The 16247-nt window shown below is 36.2% G+C and overlaps 1 protein-coding gene across 1 annotated transcript in view; it reads right to left on the bottom strand.

Annotated features, from left to right (window-relative positions):
- LOC149791628 (uncharacterized) overlaps window positions 1–16247 on the bottom strand; it is a 123685-nt gene that overhangs the window by 102930 nt on the left and 4508 nt on the right. The window contains exons 4-6 of the mRNA XM_089970185.1: window positions 12780–12958; window positions 2426–2526; window positions 1607–1875 (exon numbers count right to left, since the gene is read on the bottom strand). Coding sequence (XP_089826311.1) covers window positions 1607–1875; window positions 2426–2526; window positions 12780–12958 — 549 coding nt within the window. The remainder of the gene's footprint in view (window positions 1–1606; window positions 1876–2425; window positions 2527–12779; window positions 12959–16247) is intronic.

The following is a 16247-nucleotide window of genomic DNA, read 5'->3' on the forward strand; positions in this document are numbered from 1 at the left end:
GTTATCCTTGCGTCAAAAAACTTCCCACCGAGGTTGAAAAGAAAACAAATGCATCCCACCATTTTTGAAAAGTACATGTGAGGTTTGCACGTATTGGGGTGGGGTTCTTCCAATATAATTTAATTAAATTATGATGAAAGTTCCACCCTGGCTCGTGAGGTTAGAGAGTTAAATTAGTGACGAGGTAGATTTACAGCTCTGAGCCCCCAGTCAACAATGCCGACGGTTAAATAATAGAGAACACGAAGATGAAATTCAATCAATAACAATTTAATAAATGTGATAATTAAAAAAAAAACGATAACTTCCAATCACTCGTCAAAGGCGCCAAAGCCTCCGCGCCGTTAGACAATGACTTCTTCAAACTCAAACTCAATGACCTACGACGACGTCGTCAATAATGCCTTTGTACGCATGAAAATCTTTGAAGAAGAACTTGTCGAGATCGAATCCAGAAAAACCAATCCCACGCTGGACAAACCCATCTACGTTGGTGCAGCTGTTCTCGATCTCTCCAAAATGCTAACGTTCGTGTTTCACTACGACTTCATCAAAAACGAATACGGATACAATGCGACGCTGCTCATGGCCGATACAGACTCGCTCGTGTACTAAAATCACACCGATAACCTCTACGTATCAGCACCGATAACTGTTCAGTCTCAGCGTATTTCCACGAGACAGCTCATTCCACTGCAACGACAATAAAAAGGCGCTAGGAAAGATAAAAAATGAAACGCATGGGATACCCATCATGGAATTCATCGGACTTCGAGCCAAAATGTACTGCATCACACTCGCCGATGTATCGTCATGAAAAAAGCCAAAGGTGTAAAAAAAAATAACGTCATCACCCACATCGCCACAAACCAACATTACACACAAGGACTACACTAACACATACATTACTACTCTTTGAGAACTTTTTGATCACAACAGCACAAACTAACTACAACACTCATTAATAAAATAGTATTAAGCCACTACCGATGGCATACACACACACGGACACATCAAAACCCAAAACTATCTAATTTATCCACTATGCACACTAAAAATATATCGCGCAACAATGCAACAAAAAGTGAGCCAAAACCCCCACCACACAGCCGCGCTGACCATTAGGGGCATCACTCACTTTGGGCACACATGGAACAAAGTGAGTCGAAATCTCCATCCACATCACCGCCAGAAACAGTGAGCCAGAACCCTCATTTTACTATACTACTTACCTTTCACTCAAATACACTTGTAATGACTTTTGTTTAGCACGTAGTCATACTTCGAAATTAAATCTACAAAGTATTAATTTGAAGTCAATTGCCTCCACAATTTTCGGCCGATGTACAGTGCACTGCTGTTACACGCTATTGGTGAGTGGGAATTACATACTAAGGGAAGCAATTCATGAAATCCAATATATGTCGCTAGGACAAAGCACTAAATTATTTGGAGGAATCGCCAAGGTGTAGATATGGTTAACGTATCGGAACCTTGACTAGCGAACATGAGAGCAAATGTGCAAACTCGGTGTCCATAAATATTATGCAAACTCAATGGGAATAAAGGAGGAAGACCTGAAACGTGACGGATAAAGCTGACATACCTTTTATTTGGAACGTTGCTAATGGCAACGATTTGGTCAAAGTACACCTTTTCAGCAGTAATGTACACAATTTCCTGATCAGCTCTCGTCGGTGCAATGAATTCGGGTAAATTATAGCAACCCTGGTTCATTGAATAAACATCCACCAAGAACTGGAGGGGAACACTGCTATACGGAACGTCTCCAGTGATCGGAAAGTCCTCAACTTGAATTGCAACTCCGTAGTAGCCAACGGCTGTTGTTGCTTGGTACGAAATCGTACACTTATCCTATGAACGGAAGCAACATATTTTGATTTTACGTTAATTTTTTGTTGTGAAATTTGAGAATTGAATTTTTAGTTGTAGAGTTCAACCAGCCTTATATATCAAATCTGTGAAGGATGGCCTGTTTTATGTATGTATGTATGTATGTATGTATGTATGTATGTATGTATGTATGCATGCAGGCACGCACGCACGCACGCACGCACGCATGTATATATATATATATATATATATATATATATATATATATATATATATATATATATATATATATACCAAATAATTAAGTGGAAAAAATTATGATTTCTCTCAGTTTGAGTGAATTTGTTTTTCGTTTACCTATCACAGAACATATAACCTAAATTAATATGAATTATGTGATGGGTACGCCATAACTTAGATAAATAGATAAGTTAGATAGATAGATAGATAGATTGATAGATAGTTAGATAGACAGACAGACAGACAGACAGACAGATAGATAGATAGATATAGATAGATAGATAAATGGATAGATAGATAGATCGATAGACAGATAAATAGATAGAGATACCTCGTTCAGAAAAGCTCCTGGAAACGATGAACACGTGCTGCCACATTCATCACTTCCATTTGACCATCGACATCTGACAGTATCACCGTCAGGATCAGAAACTGAGATCGAATAATTATGAAACAGTTGTTATCATCACCCAGATTTTTCAAGATCTAAAATACTTCAAAACTTTGTAGAATTGTTCTAAATGAAATGCAGGTTCCTCAATATATTTAACTGCTTGGACTAGGCATAGAAAGAACATAATGACTTAACAAGATTTCTAGATTACATTAAGTTCTAGTGGCTCACTGTTTGCGTACGTTAATGGACTAGATGACAATTTATAATTTGGTCTTTGCTCCATGTTTAAAGAAAAGTAAGGTCATTAGTTTATCTTCGTTCCGGAAACTCGGTTAATTTGTAAGCCAATATTAAGTACTGCGAGGTCTGATGGCATGTATTTGGATCAGTGGGTTGGCGCGGACGAAGCTTTCGTGGTGGGCGAGTTTCTTGCTGTATTTAGAATAACACATATGAAATATGACAACACAGATACGTTATAACAAACATTTACATAACCTCTTAGCTTAATCGTTTGACACGGTAATAGTATGTGTTAAACTTCACTGTGATGACCTCGCTAGTATTTCGTCACTTAGTCGTTATAATTACCGCATCATTATTGTGAGATCTAATTATGTAAATTAAAATTATATACATGTAATATATATAGCTAATTTGGACATTCATTACCCTTGTAGAATTAATTGTTAAATGAAGTTAGGGACAAATAGATTGGAATTTTTTTTTACATTTTAATGCTTTATAACGAAAATAATTTAAAACTTAAATAGTTAGCAATAACGGTTAGAAAAGGATTAAGATTGCAGAAATGTTTTTGGGACGAAAATTATCTAACAATTGAATCCACCATGTTCAGTAGAGAAATGACGATTAAAATAACTAGTTTTGAAAGTGCCTGCTGCAACGTACTTGTGTACTGAATGTGTACAATTTCTGCATTATATATATACGAATTTTTCAACTTCTGTATCTTTGACCGTAGCCAAGGATTGTAACATAGCTTGTTGGATCAGCTTAATGAATCTACATTCTGCTGGTAGTGTATGTCTATCTTCAAATTTTTGCTGTTGTAATGATTCAAAATCACAAATAATTTTTTTCAGGATTTAATTCATCAGACATTTTTGTGTTTTCATGCTTTAATTTTTTAATTGCAGAAATGATAGCATTAATAGTTTCATAGATAAAATAATTTTTTTACATAACAATAGTAGCATATTTACAACATTATATATAATCTTAGTTCTAAGGACGGCACAACAATTTTATTAGTATAGACACAACAAGGGAATGTTTTGCTTACCTATTTACTTCCAGGAATACACTTGATGAATGGACCACAAAGAATTCTGGCTGTCTTTTTTTGCGTCCCAAGCCGTTCTAGAAAATACGTATGGAAATTCCCAAACCATTCTAGAAGATACATTTGGAAATTCCCAAGCCGTTCTAGAAAATAGTTTTGGAAATTCCCGAACAGAAATACGTAGTAAGGAGTTATTTTTGGAAATTCGCGTCATTTCTGGAATATTCTGCGTGGGCGTTATCGTGACTATAAAAGACAGCCAGAATTTCTCTCTCCCAGCCAGTCTGAAAGTGTATTCTGGAGTGAACACAGGTAAGTGAAAAAAATTGCTTGAACTGTATTGTATTAATTACCACGCAGACATTTAAATTATTGTACATAATTAGTTACAATGACAGAAAAAAATAATCTTAATTAGTCTTACAAATATTATACAGTAACAAGCAACTACTTAATTACTCTACCGGAGAGAGCTTAGCTTGACAGAGTTATCTCCTTTTAACAATGATGAAATATTATTTTTTGTTTATATTTCTTCGAAAAATTCGATCTGGAAATATTATCTGCGACACGTTTAACCGAATGCGAGTTAATATCAAAATATTTTCCAGCTACATTTATCGATGAAAATACTATTTCTTCGCCAGTTTTTGTATCTACAGACTTTATAAATTTTGCAATTTTTGTATGTTTTCCGGTTTTTCCAAATTTGCTGTTCTGACTTTGTGTAATGGCTCGTAAATTTTTTAAAGAGTTATTTTTCTTATCTGAATAAGTATGATCGATCACAAGACCATTTTCAATTGATCCATTGAAACACTCGTATACGAATTTATGACTGGAATAATGTTTATTCCCCTTAGTATTAAACATGAGATGACCAGCGTTAGTGACATTACCAAATGTTTTTTTTAGTCGACAGTGCCTGATTACACCATCGCGAGATGCCTCATAATTCTTTATGATAGGATGTTTTACAAATTATTTTTACTCCATTATATATAATAATATTATTTGCTTAAATGATTATTTTGAAATATGGCGAGATAATCTTCAGCGCTTTTTATAACCATGACATTAGTTTAGGTGTTATTTTTTCCTTCATAATGTCATTTCAGCTCTCTGTATTTTTTACCATCACATTGCACACACAACTGCATTTTTACTCTAACCCCAACACCATATTTCAAACCCGGTTTTGGCCCTAAATTTTATATTCACACACTTTGCAAGTGAAGTCCATAGAATTCTTTTACGCAAGCTTTGTTACAGGCAGTTGTAGAACCTATCATAAACCATTTGAATTTATTCTTGACAGTTGAACCCCTGACCCACGAAGACGAGCTCAGGTTGACGGAAACGCTGATTAAAAGTATTCGTAACGCGAAGAAAGAATTTCGCATAGATGGCCAAACTCATGTTTGGTCAACATTTATAATCATGCGCAATAACGAAGTCTTCGATGCTACAATGAGAGACAACGAGCGGCGACGATTATCAAGTACCTCACAATCAAAGATAATTTTTCAGAGTAAAATTTATTAAGGAAGTAGAAGATAGTTGGATTATCAGTGACAAACGTGACCCTGTTCGATTACACACCGGAAATATTTTTACGTTGAATAATAATTCCAAACTAGGAATGTTGAGTGGTATTAACAAACCGTATTATGAAAGAGCGTATCCTGTAACCGCAGTTGTTTATGCAATATATCCACTAAATGATAACCGCAGCGTTCATGATCCAAAACTAACGAAATTGTCGAAAATAAATTGTGTAGCCGAACGAGTAATGGAACATTTTACAAACGCGATGCGTGGACATAAACTAACTGATCTACAACGTGAAAAGATAAACAAATGCGCTGAATCAGTCAAGGATTAAGGAGCTACAATAAACAATGTTGCTGAATTAGGAAAGAAACTAAAATTCCCAATAAAAACAAAAACAATAATAGGAGAGATTTCGTACGAATCCAAATATAAATCGAAAGGAGCTCCGATAAATATTATTGAGCATAATGAGCATGCGTAGACATTGACTATAACAACATTTCCACGAAATCTACTTGTTAAATTTTACCAGTAACATTTCCACGAAATCTACTCGTTAAATTTTTACCAAGGAGATATATTTAATTTTATTAACGAAATATATAAAAGTGATCTTGTATCAGTATGGTTATTTCAGAGTTTGAAGAAAATCACAACGAATTAATAAAACCTGATGGAAGTATCTGCATAGAATAAAATAAGTTTGATCAGTTTATAAGACCTAATGGTGAGATTTATTGAAGAGAATCTCTCTACGAAGAAACGAAAAATCTTGCGCTGAAATATGCCCATGACAATGTCATGCCTGAAAAGCTACTCAATTCCATCAATCGCGGCTCATTTTGCTTGAGAGAAAAATTCGTGGAAGCCAACGAGGATTGATTGTGTCGAATACGGATACGGTGGAATATGGAATACCAGATACAGTTATAAGGATGCTATCCCGGCTGATGTGGTTGCATATTATCCCGGAAGTTTTCTTGGAATGGGAGAGTGTTCTAAGTATTTTAAATGATTTGGACATCCAACACACGAGATGACCAGAGTATCCATAAACGGACCATTACCAGATTTTGACCTGACTTGATTCGCTCATATCGAGTCATTTAAGTTTGCCGAAGATCTTCATCCAGTTTGTTATGTCTGGTTTGGCAAATGCTTTTCAGAAACAGTGAGGGCACCGACAGTATTATTACGGTATATGCTTGATGTAAAAATAATGATATCGTTGATTGTAAGTGAAGCAAGTATATCATATAGGCCGCAGAAAAAAGTTTAGTTACCACAACAAAAGAAATATTATGATGTTGAAAATCCGGATATAACAAAATCCTGATAATAAAATCGCAAAAGATCTTGGCAGAAAAATAATTGGTAAATTTATCCAAGGAGGATCATATGATCATAAACGACATTGTACAATATTAATTATCTATGATGCTGAACTAGATTTTATAATTACTGATACAACGAAGAGAAACATATATGTAAGTCGAGAAACAGTTTTCTTGCGAAATGTTACTAAATTAGGTATAATTGTGAAGTATATTGATGGTGAGTCACCACAGTTTACTCATTTAAGATCTTCAATGCCTGCGTATGTTTCGATAAATTTATTATCGATGATAAACAGATTTCCTGATACCTCGGTTAGAGTCGCTACGGATTGATTTTATATCAATAAAAACATGCAGGATTCTTAGAACAATTACATATAGGGGCTTATGCATCGCGGGGCGAATGGAGAATAAAACAAGGATAAAGATTTATTTATTCTTAATTTGCCGACGTTGAAATCAAAAATATTTATTGCAAAAATAATTAAATATCAAAATTATCATCAGCACCATCGGTATATGATCCTGTCGCCAGACATAGGACTGTTTATATCAATGGACCTGAAGGTTCTGGTAAAACAACACGTGTGATTGAGTTATTTCATCAGATTTCTTCAAACTCTTTTGATATAATTGTGTTAACCCCTACACATATACTTACCAGAAAAATGAACGAACGAGGAGTTAAATCTCATACTTATCATAGCTTCTTTCGATGGAAGGGAGATACGTGGATTCCTGAACGAATGGTTGAGAAATATATTACAAAGATTATTATCTGGGAAGAAATATGTACAGTGCCGTTAGAAGCACTAAACATATTTCTTGATCGGTTGCTGACAGAAAATACTGCAGTAATAATGTGCGGCAATCATGGTCAATCACCACCTTTTGTTGGATTGATTATTATGAGGAAATAAACGATGATCATAGAGCACTTGATCCAGAATTAAGAGAGTTTAAGAAATTAATCAGACTACAACCAAATAAAATTCAGTGTGAAATAATGCGTGAAATAATTTCAGAAGCTCCTATTAACAATTTTTTGGAACTTACGGAGACCAGATGCTTTGCAAGTAGAAAGATAGTTTGTGATACACTTCCACAACAACTATTTATGTCACATAAAGAAAAATTTCAAATCTACCTGTACCATTGTGTTATCGACCAGCAGATACGCAGCGACAAAATATTGAAGCTGTTATACCAAGATCGTCAGAGAAACAAAAGCTTGTGTTAAATGACATTGTTTTAGTTCCTGTCAGCGTTGTTGAGAGCGCGTTAACGCCTGACGCAGTAAGGGACAAAACTGTGGACTCTAGGATATGCTATAGCTAGTCACTCGTCACAAGGATGAACTATTTCTGATACTAATATCGAATGGTCAAATTTAGTTTATCTTGCAGTGTCTCGAGTCAGAAGAATATCTCAGCTGCGGAGGGTTATTATAGAATTTACAGAAAATAATAATCAAACTGCTGCTGACAATAGCGATGATGTAGTAAGAAAAAAATTAGTTGGTTATAAACAATGTGACAAAAAAATAAACTTGGCTTTAATCTCGATGATGAATTTACCATGACGCTGAAACAACAGCAAAAAACTCATTGTGCAAGCTGTAACAGTAATGTTGTGGCAGTATTCAAATAATAATATAAGACAATTTACCGTAGATAGAATTAATGTGATGTGATGTGATTTCGATTTTTTAACCTAGCTTTAACAATTTTTGAGTCATATCGCTACGATGTCTGCATTGTGACAGTTTATAGTGATGTCTAGCACTGGGGCATCATGTTACAGACACGTAGCATGATGTCCCACCCAGTCACATTATCCTGACACCAGGCCGACCAGTCCTAACACTAACCTCGTATTGCTGATCGCCAAGCGAGGCAGCTGTTAGTACCATTTTTGCAAGTCTTTGGTATGACTCGGCCGGGGATCGAACCCACGACCTCGCGCATCCGAGGCGGACGCTCTAACCACTATGCCACCGGAGCGGTGATAGAGTTAATAGTAAGTTTGGTCACACACGCGAAAATGTGATGCTGAACTGTCTTGAATGAAATCGACGTCGAGGTGATAGTTTAAAAAGTGAACGCGGTGGTAATTGTGTGTCTTCAGGAATGACTTGCAATTGTTCACGTACAAATCCACGTTGAGGAGCAGTTGAATCTGGTCTGTAGATTGCAGGTCTACCCGTGTATCTTACCACACTGGAAATTGTATGTGTCGTAATACTCCAAATAAGATCAGTCGCTCTTTTTGTACGACCTTCAAGTTCACCAGTTTCAAATAATTACCACACAGTCGCATTACTTCGTACTGGTTGTTTTGAAAAAGATCTATGTCGTTATATTGGTAAAAAAAGCTTGTAATTGCATTAATGGGTTTCATAGAAATTGCGCGAGTAATTTCATTATTGAACGCAGCTATCACACTTGGTAATCTTAAACCTATTCGCGAGATCTCACATCTTTCTGAATTATTTCCTACGCTTATTGATATCCAAATAACCGCTCAGAAAGTGTTCGATTAAACAATTGCCTGATCACGATGAATCGCAACATGACCTCGTCTAATTTTGACATTATGTTTTTTCATCAGAGATGATACTGCACCAAGAAATTCTTTGCTAGGATCAACCTGTAGTAACTGTGGCCATCGCAAGGGTTCTCGTTGATAAATTCGATCAAAAGCAGATACAACTTCAGCTGCTTTTTTAGTTGATTGTGGTTCTGCTTCTTTATATCTACTTGCAACGTCAACGACAGTTAACGCTTATTTGTATGTACGTGATTGACGTCTACCAATTTTAATAGTATCGTGTGGTAAAAATAAAACATCTGCTTGATGAGCTTCATTACGAGTGCTGACATCCAAATGTGCGTACTGAATTTGTTTAGGTGGTGGTAAATAAATTTGCCATATTGCTTGTCGTGCTAACCATTTTGCAGCAACAGCATGTGTAACATTTGCTGCGTCAGTGAGTTTACTAATCGCTGCTTTACCTTTGCAATATCCTCTTGGGCTATAATAAATCGATTCCATTATTTTAATAATCGGATGATTAATTACCAGCCTTCAGCATTAATTTACCTTTCACCGCTCCGGTGGCCTAGTGGTTAGAGCGTCCGCCTCGGATGCGCGAGGTCGTGGGATCGATCCCCGGTCGAGTCATACCAAAAACTTACAAAAATGGTACTAACAGCTACCTCGCCTGGCGCTCAGCATTAAGAGGTTAGTGTTAGGACTGGTCGGCCTGGCGTCAGGATAATGTGACTGGGTGGGACATCATGCTACGTGTCTGTAACATGATGCCCCAGTGCTAGACATCACTATAAACTGTCACACTGCAGACATCGTAGCGATATGACTGAATTTTTTTTTACCAAATCCAAATCACACACACACACACACACCTTTCATCGCAAATCTTACCAGCCAATTAGCTAATGATTCTCTGAAAGACTTTCTTTTACAGTATTTAATGAGTGAATCAACTTCACATCTGCAATATGTCGCTGTGTAAATCTTTATTTTTATACGCTACATCATGAACGTGACACGCTTGATCAATCGCATTGACTGGATATTTTCCAGGTCTTGGTTGATCTTGTTAATCAAGTCGAATATCAAGTCGAGTTCCAAGACCGCAATAATTATATGCAGGAAGATGTTTTCTCCTGGGTATTTTGCCCATGGAGCTCCTGTTAATTTTCCTAATGAAGTAGCGATATCATCACCAGATACTTTATGTCTTGACTGTGCCAGGGAGATAAATTTATATTTTTGTACCACATTTCACACACTTGCCTGTAAATGTAGGTTTTTTATTTTTTGTTATTATTGTTTTTAATCAACTTGTGTGGGTGGATGCTCTACATTGAACACAAAATAAATTAATATTATTTATTATATTTGTACAAGATGGATATCACTGATTTCTCAGCGACATGAAAGCAAGAGCCAGTCAAGCATCATCCAGTGCTACTAAATTATATCAGACCAATTATCATAGGTCCATCCGGGGCAGGTAAAACACAATTATTATTTAATCTGATAATGAGATGGCTCCAGTGGGATAACTTATATTTAGTTTCACCATATGTAGATGATCAACGATGCGATATGGGTTTAATGATTTTAAAGATTTTAATGAAAATGCAAAACTTGTTGGACGAGGACGGCAATGATATTATTGACTTTATCACCGATATTGATGAAGCCCCATCTGTAGATGACCTCGATGGATTTATTAATAATCTCGTAGTATATGATGATTTAATGCTGGACAAACAATCATATCCAGTTCGAATATTGTCTCGAGGAAGACACAGAAACACCAATGTTACATATGTTATTCAGCGATATACACAAATTCCTAAAGTGATCAGAGATAAATGCAATACTTTAGTTGTGTTTAATGGAGTTGATACACATACTCTGCGAAATATCCATCAGACTTGGTGTTCAGGGGATATGGATATGATTAAGTTCAAAAACTTCTTTTCAAAAGCGTAATCTGCTCCACACGGATTTATAACAATAAATTTACACGATCCTCGATCACGATATCGTATAGGTCTTGATAAAATCTTTGGTTAAGAAAAGACATTAGCTTTTCATTATTTTTAGATTTCTCATCAGTATCTTTATAAGTCGATTAGCTTTATCTAACTCTGATTTAGAATCATGTCGGACTCGTCGTATTATTTCATTAATACGATTTTCTCTTGCTTCATCAATAACTTTTTTTAAAATCCATTCCCTGATTCACGTTCGGGATTAAGAGACATTATAATAATTCTTTTATTCAAATTATTTATCTAAAAAGCAGCAGAGTGTTGCGACCAAATATGAGTGTCCAAAAGGTAAAAAAACAGCCATTAAAATTTTGAAAAACACAAACGACAAAGATAAAGTAACAAAATAAACTAACCCAGTTAGAGAAACTCTCTGTTTTGGTTAGAGGCTTCGGTTTTACGTTATTAGGCTTATATTTTTCATTTTTTTCGTATGAAGTTTTATTTTCACAATTAGACTTTAAAGCAAGTGGTCTGTTCACCCTCTCTGTTGTGATACAGTGCCGGTGGTTTTGTAAATAAAGTAGAGTAGGAAAATATCTTTGTCATTTGGTATTTTCTTGAAGTGACACACGTTTGAAAGCTATGGGGAAAATACTATATGCATGTCCAGGTAACTAACTGCATATGGGTGTCTCTTTTTTTGGTCACATGCAATTCAGTATTGTATAAGCTACGGAAGCAGCCTATGTGTGGTGGCATATTAACAACCGTATCTAACAGAATGAAGATATGTGCCTGACCGAAAATAATTCCCGAGAAATATATGAGAAAAATAAGTTCTCAAAAGGAACCTATGTATCGTTACATGTAGAGCCATAGAAATCTTGAACTTAGCAGTTTCATGTTGTAGAACATGTATTACTAGATGTAAACATGGACCGTCTCCCAGGGTCAGGTCAGACTTTATATTGAGCACTTACATGGGAATTGTTCTCAATAGTTTGTGTTTAAAATACGAAATATAGAACGTTTAGATCGGGTTTTTTGCTGTAGGTATTATTATAATGGTACATCTCTTACATGACCAAATTAGACAAGTTGTTGTTGTTGTTGTTTAACGCCATTTTTCAGCACACGATAGGCTATACATGGCGGCCAGTATTAATGGTGGAGGAAGAACATGGGAAATCCCCAGAAAGAACCACCGACCCTCGAGAAGCTACTTGCAAGCTTTCTCACATACCCACATTGGCCGAATCCGAGACTCGAACCCACGCAGACAGAGGTGAGATGGCAGTGATCCGTAACGGAGTGCGCTTTAAACCACTCGGCCACTCGGGGCCCCTTCCAAATTAGACAAAATAGTATCTCTATTATGGACTAGTCATAAAACTTATAAGATTACGTGGTAAGCTAAATGTTTGTTATAAATGGAGAAACAAATGAAAAAATAAAACAAACAAACCAACAGAAACAAATAAATAAATGAACAAATAAATCATGTGCAAGACTTCAAGCATATTATAAAAGTTCATTCATGCATTAACTTTTACATTTACCTAGAAGGTTTATCGTAGCATTGCAACCGAACTGAACACGGACGATAGGCTCGATATTTGTAACTGGGGAAGAATTTATTTTTCCTGTGTCTTCCCTTATATGCACAGAGGCTGTTGCTTTCATAGACCAGGTGGAACCTCCTTTTACTCGAAGATTAATCCAACAGCAGCTTGAGAATCTACCAATGAATACAGATTGGGTTATTAATCATAACAGTATTTCTAAAACATAATTTCGATACAATTATACGGTGCTTTACAACCATATTTATTCTGAGTAGATGTTTATGTTTTGGTTATACAATCAACATAATTTCCTCCCACTTGAAAAGGAAACTGGCAGCAACTGCTGAATATGTCAGTGAATAAAGATATATGGATTGTAATGATATGGTAGTTTTAAAACACTTGTTTATTATAAAACTTTAGAGTTCTTTTGGAAACAAGTTTATTTTGAACATATATTTTGTAATTTAGGTTCTTTTAATATTGCCAGCCAGTGAGTTTTACAGTATAGTTCTGTTTACAGAATAACAATGATATACTTAAATTAAAGATGACATAAATGAATATAACTCTGGTTTGAGCTAGATTCACATTGGTCATTTCTTATGTACATTTAGTTTGTATTGATTGTTAGCAATTTCCATGATTAAATGTTATGTATATCTGTATTTTGAACTGGACCTTTGTCCAAAATCAAGTTAATGGTATACATGACCAGTGCCAATTATTTTATAAACAACATAATACTTCACTAAAATGAGTATATATTAAATATTCATACCATTATCAATTTAAGTAAACATTTTTACTTCCATCTGAATGTAGGACATCAGTTTTTCACGTTAACGTTTCTAAATTTTTGACAACTTTGAATGTTTTAGAGAGGAGACTGACCTACATCATGGCTGTATTATTGTGTCTTAGCTTTTTTATTGTTTACTTGAAAATGTATACATTCTTGCCTTAGCATCTGAAGCAGAATCAGTCTTGTTGGTGTGTTTAGGTTTTAACTTGGATGAAATTATTTCTTCAGATTATTGTTCACTGGATTATAAATTGCTCAATAATATTCTTAGACTAAAACATTAACTTGGAATTATGATGAATTCAGACAAGGACATTTTGAATTATATTATTGTGATACATCAAAAGACTGTTAACACATTACCACATTTTAGGCCACTGGTACATTTGCACGTTCGAGACCATGGACACTTCAACACATTCAGTATTTGAATTATTAGGAATACCACTGGAATTCAATTGGAACTTCATACATATGGACTTGTGATAGAACGTTTAGGACTACCTGGAATTTATTTCACAATACTGTAAGTTCTTAAATTTTCAATTTGTATTCTAGGAATATAAATAATATTCTGAATTTTAAAAAACTTGTTGATTTTCGCTCTTTTCTGTTACTTAGTTTAAGACCATTTAGTTGTAACACCTTAAACAGATTATTAGTTGACAACTATTCAACATATTTATCTTCATATGTAATCATCTTTCTTAAGCCTGAGATCCAGTTTCTGCGCGTGAATTCTTTCTCCAAACATTCCTAAATAGTTCCGCAAGCATCCGCCGATATTTCAGACAACGTAAACAATTTATTTCACCTCACAAGGATTGCAACAGCGCCAACAAGCCTGTAAAGAAATATGGAAACGATATATGTATACTCCACCTTCTACCCATTGTGACTCGGTTGGTGTGACTTACTTATACTACAACATAAAAACCTTCAGTTAGAGAAACCTTCTAAGTATATTCCTGAAGTAAAGGCAAGGGGCACTAAGGTGTATCAGTGGTTGTTAGTCAGAGAAACCACTTGCGCTAAAAATAATATGTCCCCTGGGCTTCCTGCAACATTCATCATTAGAGGATCTTGGTTGTGTGCATACTGTGCTTGTTTATACAAACAAGAGGACCACGTGACAGCTTGCTATCTTAACACATCAGCCTGGAAAGGTCCACACTCCCATTTAGGGATTCATCTGGCTACAGATAAAATCCTAAGAGATGGAACGTATTGAAACAGTTAAATATCTATGCGAGTTTCATAAAATGTTGCAGTTAGTAACCACGCTATCAATGTAGAGTTGACGAGGTTATATGAAGCTACTCCAGATATGCATACCCTTTCGCTTCGCAGGAAATGACCACCACGACAACTCAACCATCGAAAATATCAAATCCGAAACAAGATCGGCGCCAAAAGTCGATTTCGATGTCACGGCCTTTGAAAATACTAAAATCTACCCATATAGATGAGCTGATAAAAGAGTTAATGGATAGACAGGACGACGCAGATGCACGAGAGGCATTTTAAAATACAGAACTCGAAATAAAGTTCTAGGAAAAAGATGAAAGAAATTGGACACTTCACTTCGAAAGATATACGAGGCCAACACTTCACCGGCAAGCGTCTGGTACAGTTATTGCAATCTGCCTAAAGTTTTACGTTGTTTTGATTCTCCACAGCGATCCCATGAGACTCTCCCGTTGGCAAAAATAGAACTGTGTCTGAGACTAACAAAGAGGGCGATGCCGTAGGAGAGCAATGTGACGAACAAAGCTACATGACAGTCGACTAGGCCCAACTGAAACTCGAAAAAGATAGATTTACGTTAGCCGCTTGCTCTAAGCACCTACACAATAATTGAAGCATCCACCGCACCGATCACTTAAGTGCACACAATAGGGACAACTGCCATATTGTTTGCCCCTGCTGCCAGAACGCCAATGCCATAATCCAACAACGAAATACCCAGTGATATCCGCAAAATGCGAGAAGTGGGTGCGAGAAGTTGAAGACAATAGCGGCTTTGGCATAGACGAAGCCTACTGAACATGGTGCAGATATGCCTTCACGACCAAAAGTAATATATCTGACTCGTAGTAGCGAATGAGGTGGCCCACTGGCTACAATCAATCCGACATTTTTTATTCACGAGATGAGGAGGCCAACCATGCATACAAGAGCATTTTTGAGCCAATAGACTCCGACAATCGCCTTGTTTATGCCGAGCCATTACAAAGTGAAGTCGACACAGGGGTGACAGCGAGTGGCCCGAATTCAGTCACATGTACAAAACTACAACCATGCGGTATACAAACAATGCTTATCTCGTGCCAGTTGTCGGCCTTGATGAAAAAGTTCACGGCATAGACAATCACCCTGAGAAACCAAGAAATTTGGCCCCATCCCACCCTCATCTCAATCTCAGCCAGGAATAACCGCTTTGATCTTACCCTGCTAACCATACAGTATCTGGCTGCTGGTAAAATAATTGGGTTGACACCTTATCCTGTAGCTTCGAGGCAAATACAATCCGTAAACTATGGGACAATGGACAGGCAACTTCCAAAGTCGAGGCAAAGACTTTCGCCGGATTCGGATGGTTGACCAGGAGAGTGACATTCGTACACCTGCTGGTGTCGATAGAAAGAGCTATATCA

Source organism: Sinohyriopsis cumingii, chromosome 9, assembly GCF_028554795.1.
Source record: "Sinohyriopsis cumingii isolate HCF-2022 chromosome 9, ASM2855479v2, whole genome shotgun sequence".
In the NCBI taxonomy this organism is placed as follows: domain Eukaryota; kingdom Metazoa; phylum Mollusca; class Bivalvia; order Unionida; family Unionidae; genus Sinohyriopsis; species Sinohyriopsis cumingii.